This window comes from Anabrus simplex, chromosome 2 (genome assembly GCF_040414725.1).
Source record: "Anabrus simplex isolate iqAnaSimp1 chromosome 2, ASM4041472v1, whole genome shotgun sequence".
Taxonomy (NCBI): domain Eukaryota; kingdom Metazoa; phylum Arthropoda; class Insecta; order Orthoptera; family Tettigoniidae; genus Anabrus; species Anabrus simplex.
Window position 1 is genome coordinate 963,630,208 of NC_090266.1, and position 25,885 is coordinate 963,656,092.

The 25,885-nt window shown below is 41.7% G+C and overlaps 1 protein-coding gene across 1 annotated transcript in view; it reads right to left on the reverse strand.

Annotated features, from left to right (window-relative positions):
• Positions 1–348: 348 nt before the first annotated feature.
• Positions 349–25,885, reverse strand: part of LOC136863223 (transcription factor Sp9) — a 162,613-nt gene continuing 137,076 nt past the window's right edge. Inside the window, exons 2-3 of the mRNA XM_067139592.2 lie at positions 5,539–5,910; positions 349–2,122 (exon numbers count right to left, since the gene is read on the reverse strand). Coding sequence (XP_066995693.1) covers positions 1,109–2,122; positions 5,539–5,910 — 1,386 coding nt within the window. The 3' untranslated portion in view covers positions 349–1,108. The remainder of the gene's footprint in view (positions 2,123–5,538; positions 5,911–25,885) is intronic.

The window sequence follows — 25,885 nt, forward strand, 5'->3', positions numbered from 1 at the left end:
GAAGAAAGTGAAAAGCAGATCCCATAGAAGAAAGTCCTGTCGTGTTTCACAATGTGTTGAGTATCTTGAACTGGTGATGTTTATAAGGCTCAATATTTGTATCTGAAAATGTTTTCTTGAACATTCTCACAGATATTCCTCTTAATAATGCGACAATCAATTCAAAATCTGAAGTAGAGAGCCGAGCTGTGTACACCTAGTGTCTCGGGATATTGTAGGCATATTTTATGCCGACTGGGAGATGTGCAACTAATTTTTTTAAATTTTCAGTGAGGCGTTTTTAGGTTATTTGGAAATAGTTGAACGTGGATAGTGAGTTTGTAAAGGGTAATAATAAATGGAAACGTCTTTATATTTCCCACATATCTTTTATTAAAGAAAACCTCAGAGATTTTCCATTACAATTTGGCAAGAAGCAATACAAAACCCTGGAGATGTTGTGTTGACATCTGTAAAGCTGCATCTTCCCAAGGTTCTCTCCTCCCTTTATGTGTGTAGAACGGTGGGAAAGAGGAGCCAAGGAAATAAGAAGTAACAGGTGAAGTAATTAATTTGATATGTGAATTTGGTTCGTATCATCATGTATGGCTATGATAATGATGATGATGGTAATAATAATTATAATAATTAAAATTAATAATAATATATACACTAATTAAGTTCACATACACAATACGAGTTGATTGAAAAAATAGTTGCAAGCACTTTGTTGTTCAACTCGACTCATCTTACAGGCTACTGTAGAGTAGAGGATTGGTATAATACACTGTTAATGTGATAGTATGTATAGTATTTACAAGACATAAAATGTATCTTCCTTGCACATCATTTCTGATTTTCTTTATTTGTAAAAAGCAATTTCACGTTCGTACGTTATTCACGTATCAAACAAGCCAGATGTGATTCACTGTGGCTCAGTGTTTGACGTTGAAGCAAGTTCGCGTAGCTACACCAGTGAGATTGTTTCCACAGATTCAATATCTTCCTTAGGGGCTCAGTTTAAAATGTTGAGTTCTCTGGCGACTTATCACAAAGTAACATTAAGTGCGGGGTCCGTGCTCATCTAGTGGTGATACTGCGGGTAGAAGAGCGCTGGACCCCACCGGGCTCAGACCAAGCCAGGAGGCTTTACGTCCGGCCCCGTCACCACATCCAAGGGGCCCAGCGGCGCCGGAGGTGGCGTGTTGTTCACAGACGCTGGGGAATTCACCCCACCAGGCATGTCCGATTGGCTGTTCTCTTCAGAATCACTGCATGAATCTGAACTTCCCTTCTTACTGCCGTTGCCGTTGTGGGTCTTGACGTGTTTGGCCAAATGGTCGGAGCGCATAAAGCGTTTGTTGCATACTGGACAGGCAAAGCGCTTCTCGCCAGTGTGGGTCCTCAGATGACGTTGGAGTTCATCTGAGCGAGTGAATCGCTTACCACAAAACAGCCAGTTACAGACAAAGGGTCTTTCTCCCGTGTGCCAACGAAGATGGGCCTTCAAGTGTGAAGTCTTACCATAAACTTTGCCACAGCCAGGAATATGGCAACTATGGATGTTCTTCTTGCGCAAATGGACACCCGCAGGTCCTAGACGCTCCGCTTCTTGACAGTTTGGGCAATCACACGTAGCTCGACCGGTGTACCGCCTCTGAGATCGCGGGGATGGTACTTGGGGCGGCAAAGAGGCGGCTGCCGAAACTGGTGATGGCGCTGATGCAGGAGAATGGTGATGGTGTCCTAAGCCGAATGAGGCCCCTACACTCTGAGCGCCCGGTAACATTGACTTATATGTATCTTGTAGCAAGTGTTGGCCTGACGACAGCAGATGATGAGCGGTGTTGGACGCTGCTAATGTGTGGCTGAGAGATGAGTAGTCGGCTGAAGTAGCAGCGTAGTTAGCTGCAGCCATCTGTGCGTGCATCCCTGCGCCACTCATATCCAGCCAGCCGCCAGCGGTGGCTGCGGAGTGGACATCCCACCATGCGCCGGCTGTATTCACTGCGTCCCCTGGCTTGATGGCGCCGTGGTGCGTAGCGCCAGGCATAGCGTTGAATGGCCACGACTCGTACGGATGGCGTGAGTACACGGAGCCGAGAGCCGCCGCACCTGCCTCCACCTTCCCCAGCAGCGCCGCCTGGCAGAGCAAGAGCAACATATGAGTAACTACTCCTAGTACCAGGCATTCCAGTGATACTGAGCTCTTCTAACTAATAATAATGAAATTAACTTCTCAAAACGTTTCAAAGACAGTATCGTTAACACTTCCAGGTCGCTCTTCACCAAGTAACCCATGATAGTCCTCAGACACTTCCAAAAAGAATGGTAAATATTATTGTTTGCACCGTTCCTGAGTGGGCTGAGGGGTAGTAAATTCAATGTTCCTCTACGGGAGGTTCCCTTCAGTTGAAGCATACACCTCTACATTATTTCTGTTGAATTTTTCTGAAATTATCAATCTCTTCCAACTTAGTCAGTTTTATGTACCCTAATTCACCTAACCTTCCTCTTAAATTATTCTCGTATACGTCACTTGCATTTCCTTAACCCGTGGCTGTACCCTGATATGTATGAAGACCTCAAATACGCTTATTCTTCTTCTTCAAGTGGCTCTCATGATATTTGCGATATATACAGCACGTTTGCATTGTGAGAATTCTTCCTGAAGTTGTAGGTTGCTAACTATGAAATGTTGGTCTCAAATTTTGATCATGTACGTAGTTTTACTTACCACCCATTCTCACAACTTTTTTCTACCGTGAAGAATTTTCAGCAACTGTAGAGTATTTGAAACTTACTAATGAAAAAACTTGTCATAAGTCCAAAATTTGCGACATAAACATTCTTGTACCCAACACCTGACCAAAACAGTTTTCAGGGACTTGTTACACGTGACCTGAAACTGAATACAAAACACTTTTGTTGCTGAATGTATACACATTTCACTAACTCACAGGAAAACTGACTTATATATTTAATAGCTACATTGCAATTTCTTGTTTTCTGACAAAATGAACTATCGTTATAGTAAATTCAATTTAGGTTAAGGATAATGTCTTTCTTTATACTCATAATAAAATGATAAAAATAAAGAGAATTAACACACGTTGCAAACAATGAATGACCACTGACGATCGTTGCCAGTCCTATTATACCTCCAGGTATTTTGCGTCGTTCTCTTGATACTATTAGACCAGTCTATCTCACCTAACAGTATCGACGACAAATGTACAAATTCTCTTCTTTGTTAAATCTCGATGTGAGGAACAAAATGGCTGTTTCTTCTGGTCTTCACCAAGAAAACCGTCTCATAACTCTTATTTCTTCAGTGAGGGCGGAAAGAGTACAACACTGCTTTGTGCATTTGAAAATGTCTTTGAAATCAAAGTACGACGTTCGTACATTAGGCCCACCTCAGAAATATCCTCAACATCTTTGAGCTCATTTATAAATTTCCATTCAGAGGATTCAGTATCACGGAATTACCTGACTCATGCTATACAGAACAGAAATAACAAATGTTATGTTTCCAATAATTTATCACATATAACTTCATTTCCTTAAACCTATCAAACTTGTGGATATTCGTAAACTATATTTATTGTTTTGTTTTGTTATTTGTATTTGTATTCATTTAGAAGAAACCAGACACGTGATATCGATAACAAACAAATGCTTCTCGCCACTTTTACACTTTATTTATAACATACAAACCAATTCGGTAGTATTTCAGTATAGTATATCCATTCAGTCACTGTATTTCTTTCAAATCCATCAAAATCCATTGCTTCTTCAAGAAAATGAAACGCACATTTGATTCTTTCTTTGTCCATCCCATAAGCTCGCAAATATAATCGAGGTGAAACATTTGAAGGAAATGAACCCTTCCTGAGTTATTCCGTTGTTATATTCTAAAGGCCTATGTAAATACTTTTTGGAAGTAGTCACGCACCAAAATATTCTATGTACCTATATGTCGTAATCAACAATTTCATTCCTTCAATTCTGCAACCTGAAGAAACTTTACTATAGAAAGCCCTGAATTTTGTAAAATGGAGCACAAAAGGGAGATGAACATCTTCCGATGTTGTAGTTCCCTCCAGTCTTACGTCAACTACCACGGTGTTTCCCACAATACCCTAACCATGAATATATAACCACTCTTGGTTTTATTAAGTACCTGTGTGTCAATGGAAATCCCATTAATTGACCTATATTCGGATTTAATCTTTGTAAAAACCAACAATTATGATTTTGTTATTAATATTTCAATTAGTGTAATATAGGGCTCTGAGAAATATGTGCCTGGCAAAGACTCAATATTTTAAACATGAATTCGATCCTGATTCACGTATAAAGTCAAACTAGTCTTAGAAAGAGGCACTTTCCTTGTCCTATCTACACAAATCAGCCATGGATATTTATCTGTGAAATACTGTAGATCACACTGCTTATGGGTCCTGGCGCACCGTATTCACGTCAACAAGTTTATTCTTATCAACCACCGTGTAACATATTCACCCAATGAACCTGAAGACCTATTTCTCCTGAGCAGCCCATTGCTTTCCATTCCCCCATCGTTATGCTCCGCAACTAAATGGGTGTGCCAAGAACTTGCCGAAAGTCATGAGCATCGTACCAGTGCGGAAAACGGAAGCCATGTTAATTGTTTTGTTTTCCAGTATCAGAGGGAGCAATGTTATAGTCTCATATTCTAACAGGACTCTTGTGTCGAACGCAAGGAGTAGGACAAGTTCGTCTGAAAAGTAGGCTAAAGATGTGATCAGTAGACAAAGAAGGACAGTATGTGTATGTGCACGTACAAGTCAAAAACTGAATAAATTATTAGAAACAAGAAGGACAGTCTAACAAATAGCACTTTGAAAAGTTTGATCTATTAGTAAGGTAAAAGTTACGAAAGATGTACACTGCGATAGGTGATGAGGAAAAAAGTACTGCCCATTACCTCCTCTTTCTTAAATCTTAAAATATTGAGAATGGCATATTTTACGTCATTATGAATTACACAGGTATTTAATAGGCAATATTACGAATGTCTGGATTCGCGTACTTGGGAGAATCTCTTGGAAGGGAACTTCACGGTTTCATACACCATCGCAGGACGTTATGAGATAATTTGTGGGACAGAACTGTGAAAATTGATTCTCAATTAGCTGTTGATTACAACTGAAACTGAATTGCGCTGTTTTGTGGATTGATTTCCTTATGTGTTTCTCTTTTTAGCAAAACCTCCATCACACCAAACTTGAAATGCTCCACCAATGAGAACAGGTAATGGACAATTAATTAGCCTACTTCCTTCCCAGGTTTGTCACATTTATGATAATCCCCAAGTGATTCCAAAGGATATAATTTGAATGAAGTTCTGTGCGAGAAAGATGTTCAAATGGAAAATCAAGGAAAGAAATAAAAGATTAAAGGCGGAATTTAACTGGATTTAATAGGCTGTTTTGTAATGCGTTTCCTTGATTGGCATATTTTGCTCATGAGTTTCAGCAAGTGCATCCGTATTGTGCTGGCCTTGAAACTCACCTGATGGTGATGATGGTGCGAGTTATCGGACGTCACACCCGACTGCGAACTAGCTCCGGGGAAGTAAAGATCTCCGCTGCCGTAGGTTGCTGCTGCAGCAGATCCGCATGCAGATGACGTCATGACAGGTCTACTGCTGTATGTAGAGTTGCCCATGGAGGTGGACGCACGTTGAGACGTCAACGACAGACTGGCTGGCGTACTGGTGCTGGCACTGGTGGCGCCAACAGAGCTGGCTTGGGGACTCTTCTTCCAGGGATGGAAACCTTTCCCCACTGCCGCGTCCGCTAGCGGTGGCGGTGACTTGCTGGACAGCTTATTACATTGTGCCGCCAGCATAGCTAGAGGGGTTCCCCTCAATCCCGGGTGCTCCTGAAACAGAGATTCCCATCATCAACAACGAGAACTTCAGCTCGGAGAACATCTTGTTCTCCAATTAGCATAGTGATTAAAACGATGACTAATTAACGACAATTAGCATTTAACAGAAAGAGCTGGATCTGAACGATAAGTTCTAAAAGTATGTTTCTTTTCATTTTTGATTTAATTGTGCCCTGACAAATCAGCGGCAACAGATTGGAAATGATTCCTCGAAATGTATATCACTCATTCTTTACTTCCTAAGAATACAGCCGCAATGCATTTCAGTGCTCATATTCTGAACACAAAATAAACGACAGCACTGAATTTTAGGGTACTCTATATATAATGTACACCGTAAGGCCGGATTTCTCTTCTGCGGGTCAGATAATAATAATAATAATAATAATAATAATAATAATAATAATAATAATAATAATAATAATAATAATAATAATAATAATAACATTCATGTATTACCATTATAAACCGTTATGCCGTTCATCGCTCAGTCTGCAAGCCTCGGTGATTTACTAAATATAGCCACAATCCTCTATTTGCAACTAGTGCTGTGGCCTCATTTAGTTCTATAACTCTTATCCTTAAATCGTTAGAAACTGAGTCTAACCATCGTCGTCTTGGTCTCCCTCTACTTCTCTTACCCTCCATAACAGTGTCCATTATTCACCTAGGTAACCTATCCTCCTCCATTCGCCTCACATGATCCACCACCGAAGCCGGTTTATGCGTACAGCTTCATCTATCGAGTTCATTTATAACTTTGCCTTTATCTCCTAATAGCGAGTGCCCTCCTGCCATTGTTCCCACCTGTTTTTACCAACAATCATTCTCGCTACTTTCATGTCTGTTACTTCTAACTTATGAATAAGATATCCTGAGTCCACCCACCTTTCGTTCCCGTAAAGCAAAGTCGGTCTGAAAACAGACCGATGTAAATATAGTTTCGTCCGGGAGATAATTTCCTTCTTACAGAATACTGTTGATCGCAACTGCTAGCCCACTGCATTAGCTTTACTACACCTTGATTCAATCTCACTCACTATATTACCATTCTGGGAGAACACACAACCTAAATACTTGAAATTATCTAATTGTTCAAGCATTGAATCACCAATCTGACATTCAATTATGTTGAATTTCTTACCTACGGACATCAGTTTAGTATTCGAAAGGCTAATTTTCATACCATACTCATTGCACCAATTTTCAAGTTCCAAGATATTAGACCGCAGGCTTTTTGCACTATCTGCCATTAAGACCAAGTCGGCAGCATAGGCCAGACTGCTTACTATATTTCCATCTAACTGAATTCATCCATGCTACTTTATACCTTTCAGCAGATGATCCATGTAAACTACAAACAGCAAAGGTGAAAAATTACAGCCTTGTCTAACCCCTGTAAGTACCCTGAACGAATAACTCATTCTACCATCAATTCTCACTGAAGCCCAATTGTCAACATAAATGCCTTTGATTGATTTTAATAATCTACCTTTAATTCCTTAGTCTCCCAGTATGGCGAACATCTTTTCCCTTGGTACCCTGCCTGTCATATGCTTTCTCTAGATACACGAAACATAAACACACCTGTCTATTCCTCTCGTAGCATTTTTCAATTACCTAGCGTATACTGAAAATCTGATCCTGACAGCCCCTCGGCGGATAGAAACCACACTGGTTATCATCCAACTTCCTCTCACCCACTGATCGCACCCTCCCTTCCAAGATGTCAGTCAATATTTTTCCTGGTATACTAATCAAGGAAATAACTCGTTAGTTATTGCAATCCTTCCTATTCCCTTGCTTATAGATAGGTGCAATTAACTTACTGCTTTTGTCCAATCTGAAGGTACCTTACCAACACTCCACGCTAATCTTACTACTCTATGAAGCCATCTCTGCTGTCTTCCCGCTATTCTTCACATTTCAGGTCTTATTTCATCTATTCCTGCTGCTTTATGACAATAGAGTTTATTTACCATCCTTTCCACTTCCTCAAACGTAAATTCATCAACATCATTTTACTCTTCCCCATTAGCTTGGCTGTTCGCAACACCACCAGGAAGATTTCCTTTTACATTGAAAAGCTGTTCAAAATATTCCCCCTACCTGTCCAGTGATTCCCTGGGAGCTATTATGAGTTCACCTGAATTACCCAAAACACTGTTCATTTCCTTTTTCCCTCCCTTCCTAAGATTCTTTACTACTGTCCAAAAAGGTTTCCCTGCTGCTTGACCTAACCTATGCAGGTTATTACCAAAATCTTCCCATGACTTCTTTCTGGATACAACAACTATTTGTTTCGCTCTGTTTCTTTCATCTACGTACAATTCCCTGTCTGCATCGGCCCTTGTTTGGAGCGATTTCTGATAAGCCGTCCTTTTACGTTTACAAGTTGCCCTCCCTTCATCATTCCACCAAGATGTTCGCTTTTTCCCATCTATACAGACAATTGTTCCTAGGCATTCCCTTGCCGTTTCTACTACTGCATCCCTGTATGCCACTCATTCTCTTTCTATATCCTGAACCTGCTTTCTGTCGACTGTTCGAAACTTCTCACTAATCATATCCATGTACTTCTGTCTAATTTCCTCGTCCTGAAGATTTTCTACCCTTATTCGTTTGCAGACAGATTTGACTTTCTCTATCCTAGGCCTAGAGATATTTAATTTTGTATCATCGAGAAAACCCCGGATAACTCGTGCATTCCTGACAAACTATCGGAATTCGAAGTCGGTTAAGATATAATTAGTCTATTATGGATCTGGTACCCCTACCCTCCCACGTGTAGCGGTGGATAGCCTTATGCTTGAAGAATGTATTCGTAACTATTAAACCCATACTAGCACAGAAGTCCAGAAAACGCATCCCAATCCCATTAGCTTCCATATCTTCCCCACGTTTACCAATCACCCTTTAGTATCCTTCAGTTCTATTTCCAACTCTCGCATTGAAATCTCCCATTAGCACTCTCCTATTCTTGCTGTTGACCCTGACTATGATGTCACTCAATGCTTCATACAACTAGTCAATTTCATCCTCATCTGCACCCTCACATGGTGAATACACTAAGACAATTCCCGTCCTAATTCCTTCAACTGCCAAATCTACCCACATCATTCGCTCATTTTACGTGCATAACAGAAACTCTGTTGCGTGCAATCGTATTCCTGATAAACAGCCCTACCCTATACTCTGCCCTTGCCTTAGTACATCCGTCAAGAACACTTCATATTCTCCTATCTCTTCCTCGTCATCTTCCCTTACCCGGATATCACTTACTCCTAGAACATCCAGATGCATCGTCTTTGCTGACTCAACCAGTTCTACTTTCTTTCTTCCATAAGCCCCCTTAATACTGAAACCTCCCCAGCGAATTCCATTTCGTTCGCCAAGTTCTTTCCAAGGAGTCCCTCGCCTGTCAAATGGGAGTGGGACTCCGTTACTCCCATAGGACCGAGGCTTGCTTAAAATGTTCTGAGCTCAGTAAATTCATGAAGCAGGATGCTACCCTACTTGCAAATAGTCCAAGAGGGGATCTCTCCTCTAACGGGTTACGGACCAGCAGTGGATTGTATAGTCCTACTCGTCTGAACACAAATAGGGCCATAACTCAGAATATGTCCGAGATTCCCACTCCCATTCCATAGTAAATGGTATCCCGACATTCAGAACCACTCACTAAGCGACTCAGGCGTTGCCCATGATTCACGAACTAGGACGTGACTACAGTAACCCACACCATGAACTATAATAATAATAATAATAATAATAATAATAATAATAATAATAATAATAATAATAATAATAATAATAATAATAATAATAATAATAATAATAATAATAATAATAATAATAATAATAATACTTAATAATAATTCTGTGCATTTTCTGTCAACCTGGTGGGGTCACGGGTGCGAAGTGTGTTACGCATGTCGTCTTGGCCCTGTTTTACTGTTTTGGATGCCCTTCCTAGCGCCAATTCTATGTAGAGGGATGTATTTACAATTGCAGGTACCTGTCGTGGCTGATAAAGTGTTGTGTTTCGTATATGTGAAGAGATTTCTATGAGACAAACACAACACCCAGATTCCCAGCCCGAGGGATTAATCAGATTCGGCTGAAATCCCCGACCCGGCCGAGAATCGAACACGGAGCATATCGAAGATCGTGACGCTGGCCTTTCAGCCAAGGAGATGGGTAATAATAATAATAATAATAATAATAATAATAATAATAATAATAATAATAATAATAATAATAATAATAATAATAATATCAGATTTACGCCCCATTAACTACTTTTATGGTTCTCGGAGACAGCAATAAACAGGAACATTATCATTCAGGAAGTCCCTTATATATTGGTAAATCTACCATGACGTGTGTGAGCACTTTGAAATTCCGCCAGAATGAGCTGGGATCGAACCCCCAACGTAGGCTCAGTGTCTACCAGCTGAGCCACTCACCTTGGTTCATGAGAGGGAGTTAGGACTGGGAAATTAGCAGCCCTACCCTAAAGCACAGTTGCGATTTTGAACTGGCATTAAATGGTAAACCACGGAAAAACGTCTTCGACGATGGAATTCAAATCAGCCTTTTCGCAAATGCAAACTAACAGCTACACGGCTCGTATCGCTTGCTTAGCTAATTCTCTTGGTGTATGGTGAAGAGATCCAGAATACGTCCTCATTAGACTGGAAACGAAACCACCTAATTTTGAGCCACTCAACCTTCTCCCCATCTACTGTTTCCTTACGAATCACAAAGTTTTTTGAGAGCTCCTTAATGTTCACAAATTCTTTTTGTTCCATTCTCTTCACACTAAAGGACTTATTTCTCCTACATTCCTTAACTAAGGTCACATAATCTTCTACCGAAAACAGTGATTTTGCCTTACATTTTGAAGTTTCGATGGTACTAAAATCTCTGTCATTAGGCAAATATGAATGGCCAGGTTCTAGGAACTTATGATCAATAGTTTTAAATTGGGAATAATAAACTAATGTGGCCCACAAAGATGCAATATACTGATTCCTATTCTGACCACCACAAGTGTCTGAATAGGCTGTTAAATGATTTGCTGTTGTGCTGACGTTCCTCAGGTAATACAGAATACATTAACCTACTTCTGTTGGGGCCCCTTTTGTACTGTATCTTCACCCTACAAGTACATGTACCCTTTTTCATCTTTACAGTTATGTATTCCTACATTATATATCCAAAACTTCCTCATGTAAAAATGAACGCTACTTGTTATTAAGGGAGGAGGAGGGTCTGCTGCATGTCAAATCACTGCTTCTATTTTCCTCGTGGCCGATGTCCGCCATGATACTATGCATATCACGTGACTCAGAGCAAGCGAGGGATTGGTCATGCGGATTTGGCCCACTATGGCACTACCTCCAGCGGCTAGTTCAATTTGGTTGATATTTTGTGACCCTGTAGCACATAAATGGGAAGACGTAGAGATAGCCCAGTTGGAGAGATAATACCTAAGTCAGAAATGAACCGCTAGATGGCATTAACTCAATTTCGACGTTTGGTGGATTTGGCCCACTATGGTTCTCAGCCCTTCAATTAAGGTACAGCCTAAGCATTTCCCTGACATAAAAATGGGAAACTACGGAAAAATATTTTCAGGGCTGCCAACTGTGGGATTCGAACCCATAATATACCGAATGCAAGCTCGCAGCTACGCTGCACTAACCGCACGGCCAACTCGCTCAGTTTTGTGGCTTTTACAGGTGAAGCTATATGTCTACATGTCTACATGTTCGAGTGACTCTTACAGATCGGCGATCATCTCATTTAGGCCTACCACACCAGCAGAACTTGTAACTTAGATTGTAACTTAGATTTTGTTTTTCGGAGGGGATACATAACAATCTCTGAAATAAGAACGGAATGCCCCGCATGCCTAGGTTTGGGTACAGGTGAACTTTCCGCTAACCCAGTGTCAGATAACGTTTCGGAGGGATTGGTTCCTCCCACAGCCACCTTCATGTGGGGTGGTTGCCAATCAGTAGCGGCGTTGATGTAAAGTACGTTTTCGGGATTAAATCTCCAATGAGTTATACCCACAGGAAGTTCCAACAAGTATTGGAATGTATGGAAAAATAAATTTCAGATAGGCCTATTTCTAGTTTGTATGTATGTATGTATGTATGTATGTATGTATGTATGTATGTACGTATGATTGTATGTTCAATCTTCAGCCCGAAGGCTGGTTGGATCCTCAACAGTTCCACCATCAGCTGTCATAGATGGCCAAGGCATCACTGAAGAGGCGCAGTAGGAAAATGAGGAGTGAGGTAGTTTTCCGTTGCTTTCCTCACTGAGCCAGAGGTTGCTGCTACATATTAGTCGCCAAGCCCACTGAAATGCATGCACCAACCGACCCTATGAGCAACATTTTCAAACCATTCATAGCAGGGACTGGCTGCATAAGGAATCGTATTACTGGCATCACTCACACCTCAGTCACTTTCATATTGTCAAAGCAAAGGATAAGACTGAGGCAGGTCAATGAATGTAACAAACTTGCTCTAGCCCATACCAGAAGGTATATGGCACTGTAACACTAGGTCTCGCCAGCAAAGGCACATATTTCTAGTAGGCCTGCATAATGCAATACCTTGACTTTCTATATCACTTAGTTAGCCTACCTACTGCAACTTAGGACAAGTGGTTGTATTAACAAGACTTGTTGAGATTCTGCATCTCTTACGTACTTCGTAAGTATAGAGAAGATTTTAACTGTTCTTTATACTTTAAATAGAATAGTTCTACTTGATTGAACATTTCGTTAATGAAAATATTTTGATGACTCCAAAGTATGCACAGGCTACTGAACTATTGCTCAGGAGGCAAACTTTTGTCTTATTCCATACAGTACCTACGTACAATACAGACCATGATCTACTTAAACCTTAAGGATATGCTGCGCTTGTACTCGTTAAGGTGTAGCTCATTACGAACTAAAAAATCGTGGACCTACTCACCCCTTCGTTTGTTTTAATGACCACGGAATTTGAATGGCGCTCAACGTCAAGCATTTTAATTACAGCCTAGTATGCTCGTTTTCTAAAGTTGTTCTTTTAACCTGAACCAATTTTCCCTCTTGTGTTCTCTCCAGAATCTTTGTGGCTTCATTAATTCCTCGTTTGTATCCCCTTCAGACGAGACCATTGCGAGTAACATTCAGAACTGCTGTCTTACGAATGCTCATCTGTACCAAAGTACGATTTGTTCACATGTTGGCGCGCTACTTTTGCTAACTAGTTTGTTTTTCTTAAGAAGCGGCCAGCCATCCGACCACCCATCAGGACCCAATCAGGTGCTGAGACAAGAGTGTCGGCGGCAGCTCATTTTGATGCAAATCATAGCGCCGCTGAGTCTGAGCGAGGGACCTGCAGGAAATTAAGGTCTGCCCGCGTGTAGTACCCATTAGCGCAGCCATCTGTAATACAGACCGACTCACCCACCACGCCCCCCACTTACCCCTGGACCTAGGCCGGGGATGGGGGTGATTTACGACCGAGTCGGCTCCTGGACAACAAACAACCACATTTGAGCCCTTCCATTTCCGGTCTTCCCTTCGTACATTTTACCATTGCAATGAAACAGAGAGTCGTAAGATGGTGGGGGCCATTGCCGATACTCTTGTACATCATATCCTTCTCCCTCGCTTTAGCGAGTCCTCAGTAGCTACAGAGGACATGACCTTGTATTTAACATATCACACTTCCCAAATACGTAACACACTGCAACTCCAAAGACTCATAATTACACCCTCAACTGAACTAAACATTTTTGGTCAAGTATGAAAAAAGAAGTATGTCAGAGACCATAAAAATAAGCACATGAGATCTACAGATAGCAACAATAAAATCCTAGTACAGTGTGCGTTATAGGTCCATTACTGTTCAAAAAAGGCCTTTAAGCACATTTGAAGCTGTTTTAAAGCATTTTTCACTAGATAAATTTGATACCCACAGGTGAAATGAAATGGCATATGGCTTTTAGTGCCGGGAGTGTCCGAGGATATGTTCGGCTCGCCAGGTGCAGGTCTTTTGATTTGACTCCCGTAGGCGAGCTGCGCGTCGCGATGAGGATGAAATGATGATGAAAACGACACATACACCCAGCCCCCGTGCCAGCGAAATTCACCAATGATGGTTAAAATTCCCGACCCAGCCGGGAATCGAACCCGGGACCCCTGTGACCAAAGGCCAGCATGCTAACCATGGAGCCGGACAACCACAGATACAAGAGCTAATAGTGACCTGTAGGTTTTAATTTCTCCTATGCACTACCTAAAACACGACGAATTATTGTTTTCATTTCCATTCGGAAAGCAGTCTACACCAAAATGTCGGTAGCACATGACTGTACTCCGATGAGCAATTGAAAGGGATAGCTATGTATTGGTGAAATGTCACTGTGGTAGACCAGGTGCATGTAATAGTACCGGGACCGTTCATGTGGGATGAAATGGCACTCCTGGTACATCTGCCAATATCCCTCATCAGCGAACGATACCGGAACAAGCTGTCAGAATAAGCTCACCGAACAAAAATTTAGTCATCCCTGGAGAAATCATTACAAGCATTATTTAATACCGTGTAACTGCGCCTCTGGACTTGATAACCGCCTGGATTCGTTTAGGAAGTGAGTCCACAAGTTTGTACGTCGCATCCAGATTAAGCCACTCGCTGAGAATTTGTTAGCGCAATTCCACCAAATTGCGGGAATGCTGATGTCGGCGTTCTATCTGCTGTTCCAACATGTCCCTCAGATATTCAATGGGGTTCAAATCAGCTGATTTTCCAGGCCAATCGAGATGTAACAGGGTGGGAGAGTGTTCATAAAACCAGTCACATGTGCGTCCAGCCCGACGAACTTTGCTGTTGCCATCTTGAAAAATCGGGGTATCAGTTGCATACTCATCATGCAGGCGTTGACTGTAAGGCAATACAAAAACAGACCGCTGCGAAACACCAACAAATCCAGCAACTTCTCGCAACAAAGTGGTTCATGTTAGTGGTCACCTCAGTGAGCGGGTCCAATCCATGATACGAAAAACACCACCAAAATATCACAGACCCACCTGCGGCTTGAACCTGGCCTTGCACACATCCTGGATGAAAAGCTTCATCAGACCTTCGTTGCACTCGATGACGTTCGTCATTGGAATACAGGCAAAAATGTGATTCGTCAGACCACATTACGTTCCGCCAGTCAGCTATTGTCCACGTTCGATGATTTCTAACCCATTGAAGACACACAGTTTCATGTGCCTGTGTGAGCAATGGCCTCTTGCGAGGTGACCGACTCCAAATGTTCATTGTATTCAGTTCCCGTCTCAATGTTCTCCCAGGAACAGTTTGGGATGGACCTTCATTCACTGACTGCAGCAATTCCTGTCGGTCTTGGAAGCGATTTTGATTCACAAACCGTGAAACCTGTCTCCGGTCCCTATCAATCAGGATCATTTTCGAAACATTCTGACGTCATGTTTCGTGGCCATGTGTAGTACACCACTGCTTGCAGAAACGTTGAACAGTCCGCTGCAAAACACCAACAAATCCAGCAACTTCTCGCATAGTATGGCCATAGACACGGCCAAACACGATTGCCCCTTTTTGCCACTCTGTTACATCCTTACACCTACCCAAGTTGACACAGGCTACACAGTCCGCTTGTAACATCAATGTCTCACTGATCGCTACCGCCATATACTCACGTAGAGGCAGTGTGTGTGTGGATGAGCACTGATGATGATGATGTTTGTTGTTTAAAGGGGCCTAACATCTAAGGTCATCGGCCACTGGTTGAGCACTAGGGTGACCAATGTTTTTGTCTGGTGAGCTTAATGTCCACCCATTTGTTCATCTCCAAATACCCTGCAGGAGGCCTGTACTTATAGCAACAGAATGCATCAGTCCATCACCCCCGAATTGTGGCTGATTAGTTCAATGAACAGCCACGAATATGAAGATGCTTGCCTGGCTCCCAAGGTCCCCCGAACCAGTCCCAATGAGCACATTTGGGATGCTGTCGGTAGGGTTGTGTGCGCACTGGGCCCTGCTCCGGCCAATCTCCGTGCGTTGTGGGAGGCTGTGCAAAGGTCGTGGATCAGCGTGGTCCCCAACGCTTCTGGTGTCTTGTAGATTTCAATGCCACGCCACATCACCGCAGTCATCAGGGCTAAAGGTGGTGCTACACGCAAGTAACTAGGTAGCTTATCTCAAAATCAATTGCTCATCGGTGTATAATTTTGTGACACACAACGAACCGCTCTTTTTTAAATGCCAAGTAAGTTTCCAATAGGAATTCTCAATATGAAAATTACACTTCTAGGAATTAAAATTAAATTCATGGTATTTTTGTTAGGCATATTTTTTACAACGTAACTGGCAACAAAGAAAAATGTATCCGCCAGTCACACACGGGCATGGTGTAGTATGCCGCTTGGTATAAAGGAATTGTTAAATTGCTCTTTGAACGTTCAGAAAAACGTAGAGAACTGTACCAGCAGTTCAGCTGCCATTCCTCAGTCAAGTGATCCTCCATCTGGATAACGACCAACCTCATAGTGATGCAGAATCAGCAGTTCAAAACACACTCTTGCTTACTTACTTTTTCGCCAACACCTACAGCCAGCACATTCTCCAGAACTTTCACTTCCTCAACAAAGTTATATGGGTCTGAATCTATGACTTCTGGTATATGAATGTTATCTGAGAAGCTGTGTACCTGGGACTCGAGATCACACAACTTCTTAGTCTTATTATGTGCGTTTAGTTGGACAGAATTCAAACTACAAAGAGGTATATGTTTATTGGTGTTAAAGAGACTAAATAATGTTATGGTGGATTCTGTAGCATGTGTCATTAAAGTCTAGGAACAAGAAAGGCCTATGTGCTCCAGTGATTTTTTCTTCAAAGTGTATAGTAAATCCCTGGAGAAACGATACTTCTGAAGTTGGCTATCGGCGCCACGATTAGTAGCTTGTATGTCCGAGTATGCAGCTTATCACTCCCATCATGAAAGATAGGCTATCCTGAATACGATTCTTTTCTGGACATTCCTGCCCACACTCACTCCTGGAAATGGGCACGGGAACATTTTAAAACATTCTGAATATCCTCCCAAACATCTTCTCCAGTTTGATTTAATATAGGCTAACGTTTATACAATTATTTAAACTACACGAACATCCATACATCCATGTCTCCTAAAAGGGTGAACCCTAGATTGATTACAATCTTAAGTTAGGCATTTCGATATCTGCGCTATTGGGAGGGGGAAAGATTTATCCATGGTATTAACAAAAGCAATTATGTGAATGGAGTTTTACTCGCCACTGCCCCATATTCACTCCACAGATTGTTGGAATTAGCACCATGTATCTAAACACTACTTCTCTTGCAAGACGCCATTCATACACTAAGTGTACAGTCACATGCAAAACTGTGCAGACGCCATAATAAAGTAGCTTATCAAGTAACTATCACGCATGCAAATACACGGGACGACGAACTGGACACCTCCCGCCCGCTAAACACAACCACTAACACCATCACCACCAAAAACAACAGTAACAACAAGAGAAAACTACGGTAATGACACTTAATGTAAACAATGACTCGTAAAAGATGACTAATGCTGTGATAACACATGATGAACGTTAATTACTTATAATGAGCTATGTCTTGATGGACACTCACGTTCTATATGGTTATCGGTTCGCAATATTTAAACCACCTCCTCTCTGAGTTATTATTTGATCCTGTTTCCTTCCTTTTTCCTTTCTAACAAGTGTAGATTCTAGATGAATTTTGTTAAAGTCTATTACGAGAAAGAAAGTTGGAAATAATTACGGGAATTAGAATTGCAGGCTATGTGTGAATATGTATGTATGCTAATGGAGGCTGATAAGGCTTTATAGAATACCGACATGCACCCATGTTTACACAGTGAAACATTGATAAGGCTCTACATTTGGGTTAACTTTCAAAATAGCTTCTCTCCTTTATGGAGAAATTTTACTGCACCGAAATTAACTAGATGGTAATTAAAAACTGAAGATGAAAATATCTCCAGTTGAACACGTCCTATCTATGGACTAACTAATGTACGTCTATGTCACCCCCTTATTCCCGTTTCTTGATACAGCGTCAGAGATGAGGTGAGACGAAGTTATATGGCATGTTTTACGGCAGGATGCCCTTCTTGACGCTAGCCTCAGTTGAGGAGCTAATGGAGATGAAATGAATGAAGGTGAATTGAATTGGGTGAGGAGGTGGAAGGAATCGGCTCTAACCTACGAATAGGAACTGCCCCGGCATTTTCCTGGAAGTGGACATCCTCAGAAAAACTCTGTAAGGACAGCTGACGGAGAGGTCCGAACCCACGCGTCTCCCGAATGCAGAGCTTGGCTCCATATTCGCAGCACTTAACACGCGCGGCCACTATGCTCTGTGTCTATAGTAGGTTAACTAGTACACTAGTTAAAATTCTGTACATTCTGTGCAGTAACGATGTTATGTGTTGATTATTGGCAGAGATGGAAACGTAAAAATGTATGTACAGACATACATCAATCCAATACGCTACACAAAGTGACCCTAACCTATACTGTAGCCTATGTGCTCTGAAATGCCCGCTACACAAACAAATACTAGGAATAACATTACATGAACTATGATATCGCACCCCTAAATCTCATCAGTAGCATACCTTTTGTAAATTCATCCGTGAGAAAGGGAAGTTTAAGCTTTTCCTACTTCTCTCACAAAGAAATATAACTTAAGTTAAATAGGTCTAATGAGTATTACCAGACTTACTGTCTGCCAGTTCATTCAGCCTGTGACATGCGGTGGATTTCTTTACTAAACTCTTGACGCGTTTACGTGCCAGAAGACTAAGTTAAGTTTTAAGAGCCACGTGCATGTAGAGAACGGGGGAAAACCTCATTTGATATAGAAATCTGTGGGCAAAATTTCTGTTTTTTATTCTTAATGACGAGCGTCACCACAGATTATTCTAGGAAGTGGCACATAGTATTTGTTAATATTACATAATTTTTGGATTATTTAGACTATGAAAACGTTCACACATTCGCGTATTCGTTCCCTTACAACGCTAGTCTACCGTAATAATGAGGAAAAACAAAATCGTCTTCGTTCGGGCCACGGAGGAACACCCGTGGATGAAAGGTATGGGTTCCACTATTCGTAACCACGACATTAAGTGGAATAGAATGATTAGCTCAGTATCCGGCCTTTTTTTTTTGTGCTAGTGGCTTTACGTCGCACCGACACAGATAGGTCTTATGGCGACGATGGGATAGGAAAGACCTAGGAGTTGGAAGGAAGCGGCCGTGGCTTTAAGTAAGGTACAACCCCCGCATTTGCCTGGTGTGAAAATGGGACACCACGGAAAACCATCTTCAGGTCTGCCGACAGTGGGATTCGAACCCACTATCTCCCGGATGCAGCTCACAGCCGCGCGCCTCTACACGCACAGCCAACTGGCCCGGTCTGGCCTTCTTTAAACCCCACCACCTAACCCATGAAATAGCTTGGTACTCATTTGTGCTGAAGGCTGGGTGAGCCACTAGGCCAACAGAGTCCTCTGAAATGTAAGTCTTTCGCTTCTACAGTTAACTTCTTTACTTTCTTGCAGGGAAACGAACGTACGTTCTTCCGCCTCAGCTAGGTTTCCTCCTGTAGGCCTATTGTAAGAATAATAAGTCATAAAATTGAAGTAAGTTCTAAACTTCACGTACCTCACTATAATCGTTGGCTTAACTTCAGGGCATATGAACAACGTAGCGACCGGTCCCACACAGTCTACTGTCTAGGCTACTATTGCGATTTCTGTTATACAAAGTGCGACAGTATTTTCTTGGAAATTGAATTGGGAATAATAGTGGGAATTATCTTGTAACAAGGTGCAGACTTGAATTCTTTATGTGAGTGCGAAAATAAGAAATAATGGCGTGTGGCCTCCGAAGAGGCCTGGTGCAAGTCTTTCGAGTTGACGCCGTATAGGCGACCTGCACGTCTGTGAGGATGGGACCCTGTCTGTGATGAATTCTAATGATGAAGACGGCACACATACCCAACCCGCAAGACATCGGTATTAACCAATGAAGGTTAAAATCTCCGCCCGGGCCGGGAATCGAATCCGGGACCCTTGAACCGAAGGCAAGCACGGTTTCCAAGTTCTCAATTGTAACGAAGTTAGAATGAAAACTATGGTTTTTAATGGCAACTTTATTTAGGGTGAATGATTGTATGCATTTCATTACAGCTATCGAGCAAGTAATGAACCGACCTTAATGGTATGTATACTCGTTGACCAATCGATCCCAAGACAGTAGCTTCGATTTAGTTAGCGTTAGGCACGTTAAGGGAGGCCTGTGGAAAAACATGAGAATTCGAACACTCTGATGTCCGTTAAGACAATCATTAGAATGGACGTTCAGTACGTATTATTATTATTATTATTATTATTATTATTATTATTATACCACAATAACACGCAATTACCTACACATGGCAGATGCCGCCCACCCTCATCGGAGGGTCTCCCTTACAAGGGCTGCACCCGGCTAGAAATAGCCACACGAAATTATTAGGCTATTATCATTATTATTATTTTTATTATTATTATTATTGTGTAAAAATCATGTTGTTTACTATTTAACTATTGTTAGGTTCAAATAGAAGATCGTAAGCAACCTCTGCTTTACGTCAGACGAATCCAGCTCCGACCAATTCAACGTAACTTAGTCTAATTGAGTATCACTTCAAGAAAACAGTGTAGCCTATATTATGAACTATTCATGGTAGCCTATGTTCGTAAATGTAACAAAATACTTAATATATTTGCTCTTCGGCTGAATGGTCGGTATACAGGACTTCAGTTCAGAGGGACTCGTGTTCGATTCCCGACCGGGCCGAGGATTTTAACTGCATACGGTTTTTCCTCTGGCTAGGAGATTGGGACACATCATACTATCAACCACCACAGAAACACGCAGTAGTGGCGTCAGAAAGGGCACCCGGCCGTAAAACTGAACCAAATGCCCATTATGTGCCGACCTGAATAAAGTAGAAATTCGCCCGGGATGAACAAAAATTATGGAGCCGTTCAGATGAATCCAGAGGTCCCACCTGTCTGAGTTGCTCAGGCAGCAGAGTGCAATGCTTCTGCGTTCAAGTCGGTGGGTTCGATCCCGGCTCAGTCCAGTGGTATTTGATGGTAGGCCTACTCCGATACGCCCAAATAAGTGAACTGGAAGATTTCTGCTGTTCGGAAATTATAATATTCTATGCTCAAAAGGATTTGTTTTCCTTGACCCGCGAGACAGAAAAAAATCAATCGATAGCTGTTGTCTTAACACATTTGAAGACGGAAGTCTCCGCTCCATAGGCTTCCTTACCTGTTTAAATATTATGTCTCTATGAATTTGCGGTACATTATAACATTAAGACTAATGGCATGCTTTTAACGTCTTATTCGAAGTCGTCAGAGTGAATGATTTGTTACTATTCATTCTTTCTATGCGCCTGGGGATATTCCGATCATTACGGAAGCTCTAGATAATGGGGATATTGTCCTAAAGGACTTCATTTGCCAGTGCGAGTGAATCGCACTCAAACATACTTATATATCATTGCACGAGGTATGACTATGGAGGATCACCTCCAAACCAGCCAAGGTCATTTAGTATGACTTACAAGTAATCACTATGACGTCAAGTTTTAATGAGTGGATGTGCATAAATTCACCACCCGATAATAATAGTGGCTACAATAAATTGCCCTTACACCGGTGGCCTGAATTCAGTTTCTGGTGGCGTGGGGAATGGAACCAACAACACCCAACCAAAATAAAATTGCGATATGTTAAGACAATTTTTTGGTAAAATGGTTGCATTGTGGCCTTGTGGTTAAGGTAACGATTTCCAATTTAAGTTTGGGTGGAAATAAAGGCTACAACTGTTTTCATTCCGATCTTCGTACAAAGACCACAACAACATAGGTTCAATTTCAAATCTACCACTATTATTAGGCCTATTGTTTATTGTTTCTTCAACTACACCCGGACTTCTGTGAGTCTTAAAGACGTCGAAGTGCCAGAAGATTGTCCTGCAGACCTCGCACCGACACAGGTAGGTTTATGGCGACGATGGTATGGGAAAGGGCGAGGAGTGGAAAGGAAGCGGCCGTGCCTTAATTAATGTACAGCTCCAGCATTTGCCTGGTGTGAAAATGGTAAAACACGGAAAACCATCTTCAGGGCTGCCGACATTGGAGTTCGAACCCCCTATCTCCCGGATATAAGCACACAGCTGCGCGCCTCTAACCGCACGGCCAACTCACCCGGTCCTGAACAGGAGTTATGTCTCCTCTGTTACGACACTCACTAAATATAAAGACTGTAGACCACGTCGTCTCTATCTCCACTAGTAATAACAATTTTTCCTAAAAACTGACGAAGTTATTTCTGCGTGCTGAGGTGTCAAAAGTGAGGCCAACATCAGATAACAGCTGTGATAGGGACACGGTTGCTTCCTTCTGAATTACTTTACTAACCTATCCATGTTTCCACCCTAACGAGACAGTCCCTAGGGGATAACCGAACCTTTCCAACACTTGAAAACCCTGCTCTGAACATGAAAGTCAACTTCAACCCTCTGCCTGTTCGGGCGATAAATGATTACTTGCAGAGTTCGGGGAAGAAGTTCAATTGGGAGGATAAAGGGCAGTGAAAGTAAAATATCTTAAAGGCAGAAATAGTACCACCTGATGAAGTTCGGGAAAAGATGATATGAAATGCGTTCGAGACGAGCGTTACATCTAACTGGACTTCCGGGACAATAATTCGTTGTGTGAATAATGAGCTCGGTTGAAGGAGAGCGTTGTGATGTATGACTGCTCAAGTAACTCTCCCGGCCGCCGGCAATGGACCCGCCCCCGACCTTGTGATTGGTGGGGATGCGTGCGGGGGCGTTTTGTGTGTGTGTGTTGCCGCTATTGATCTGGCTGTTAGAACAATGCCACCATGTTGCAATGGCTAGTATGCCACCTCCAAGAAAGTGATACCCTTCCTGCCCCGTCTTCGGCTCCCGGCGTGCAGACTTCAGCGGTCTGGCGGCGAGGCAAACAGCACACACTCTCCGTAGTATTCGTATTCACGAAGATTTATAACGTTTGGTCACCAAATGTACACATTCTTACATCAGAAGTGATCGAATGAAAGGCTAAGACCCGAGTACAAGCACGGCTGAAAAGAAGGAGACATTTCCACAGAGATTTCTTGGTCAGTTCATTCACGACGGAAAAGCCACTCTTTGCCATTTTTGTAGAAAGTGTTTAAATGTTATCAATCGCTAAAAGTTATCCTGCTCATCACGTTCGTTTTACTTCCTAGTGGTTTAACGTCGTGCTAGCTCAGATAGGTTTTCGGATACAAATGGGTACGAAGGAAGCGACTATGGCCTTAATTGTGGTACAGCCCTAAAATTTTCCTGGTGTAAAAATGGGAAACAATGGAACACCATTTCCGGGGCTGTTAACGATGGTGGGCTTCGAGCCGGCCAATTCACTAATGCAAGCAGACAAGTCACTTGGCGTCACTTTCCCAGTATAACAGAAATACGCATGTTTATCGTCCGAAAAATGTAGGCTATATTCAAATTACTGAACAAGCAAAGTAGGGCCTATGTTATTACGAAAGACAATAATAATACTAGCAACAACAACACTGGTCTACAAAAATAAAACTTTTTTCTTTCAAATGAACTAAATTAATTGAATCTTTTTTTTTTCATGCCTATGTTGCATCCCATAGCTTGGTATGATTTCAGAAGATCACTCACTATTTCATTATAGTTTTCTGCTTTATTATTTCTAAGAAAACCAGAACAGATGTTTTTGAATGATTTCCAGGCTGCTTTCTCCAGAGTAATTAACAGTTTCTCAAAGGTTTCATCTTTGATTAAATTACTAACCTTATTTGTGACCCTATAACATGCCTTCCCTCAGTTTTGGATCACTAACCTAACTATAGAAAATTTAAATTTCAAACACAAAAATGCAGCGGATTGCTTTTGCAAACATTTTCGTACGGTAAGTCCCACTTTTGTGCGGCTCTGTGGTGTCGTGTTTAGTGTGATAAGCTACCACCCCTGGAGGCCCGGATTTGATTCCCGGCTCTGCTACGAAATTTGAAAAGTGGTACGAGGGATGGAACGGGTTCCACTCAGCCTCGGGAGGTCAGCTGAGTAGAGGTGCATAGGAGGTAAATAGACTTCTTCAGGATTCACCAGTGGGGTATTTTATGGCCTGGAATGAGAGTTTCACGTTTACGCTATCTTTTATTAATGCAGTGATATATCCTATCCCTGCTGTCCCATTCAGACAAAAACAGTAGAACTTGAGAATGCAAGTTGCAAACTCGGTAATAAAGCTATGACCTTGAAATCTCCACAAATATTTCAGTTATATTTTGTATATTGGGTTGTTTCTAACCGTGTCCGGCTCCATGACTAAATGGTTAGCATGCTGACCTTTGATCACAGGGGTCCCAGGTTCGATTCCCGCCGGGGTCGGGAATTTTAACCATAATTGGTTAATTTCTCTGGCACGAAGGCTTGGTGTATGTGTCGTCTTCACCATCATTTCATCCTCATCTGGACGCACAGATCGCCTGCGGGCGTCAAGACCTGCATCTGGCGAGCCGAACTTGTCCTCGGACACTCCCGGCACTAAAAGCCATACGCGATTTCAATTTGAACAGTATTTCCGTATTGTCATATGTCTCTTTCAATTCTGTAGCATGCGGCAGAAGTAGGCATATTGACAGAAATTAATTGCCATTATACAGAAGTACAGCCTTCAAACTTGCCTTTGACGAGTCTATGTTCAATCGCCACTCATTTAGATGGTGTTGCTGCCCAAGGCCCTCCGTTACTAAACAAACATTATTAGAACAAACTGCATCTATCTCCTTAGAGAAGTGGCCTTCAAAATCTCTATCGCCACTACGATAAATGCATATCCTTGTATTTTTTTTAGTCGGTTCCAACATTTGAGCCTAGAACTTCAAATTTCAGCCAGTTGTTTAGACAGCTTTAAGTCCCGAATAACATCATTAAGATCTTCTTGAGTTAAAAAGTGAGATTCTGGTGAACAAGTTGTTTCAAATGTAGGATCAATTCCCTTTTCTCATTGCTCTCCAGTATCAGTTGGACCGGAGTCGGAGTTAGCACTCAACGTAATGAAATATGGACAGGCCTACTTTGGTACAAGATATTCTTCACTATGCAATACGGGCCTCATTGCTGACAAGTTTGGATAGTTAACTGTATATTTTGTGGTATATGGCATTCCTCGTTAGTTAAATGTTAGATAACATGTTCGTTCACATGTTATTTAAATAGAAATAGCAATTAGTTGAATAGTTCCACTGTTTCCTCCAAATCATAGGAATTACAAATGCCATGTGATGTATACAGTTTTTCTATACTGTGAAAAGTCAGACACATGATACACAGCAAATATCTGGGGTCCATACTTTATCAAAATTACCTAATTTACATACAGAATAAAATCCATAATACTTTATTTCTACAAGTGGCGTGAAATTTCATCTCTGGAACTTGAAGGTTACTTCACCACTCACGTAGCAAAATTTGTCTGGGTGATTTAAATACTTTCCTACCATGTCGAAACTCTTCGAGAAGCTAATAAAACAGGCAAATAGTATGAACGATGTACAGCACAAAACACTAAGGGTTGACTTCAACTTCAATACTGACTGTCTGTTTTAGCAACATATCTGACACTGAAATTATCCTTCACAGAATTGCCAACCCATACTGAATAAAATGTTCACATGTGAGCAAAATTTCCCATAGGTCTATATGACTAAAAATTCCCAC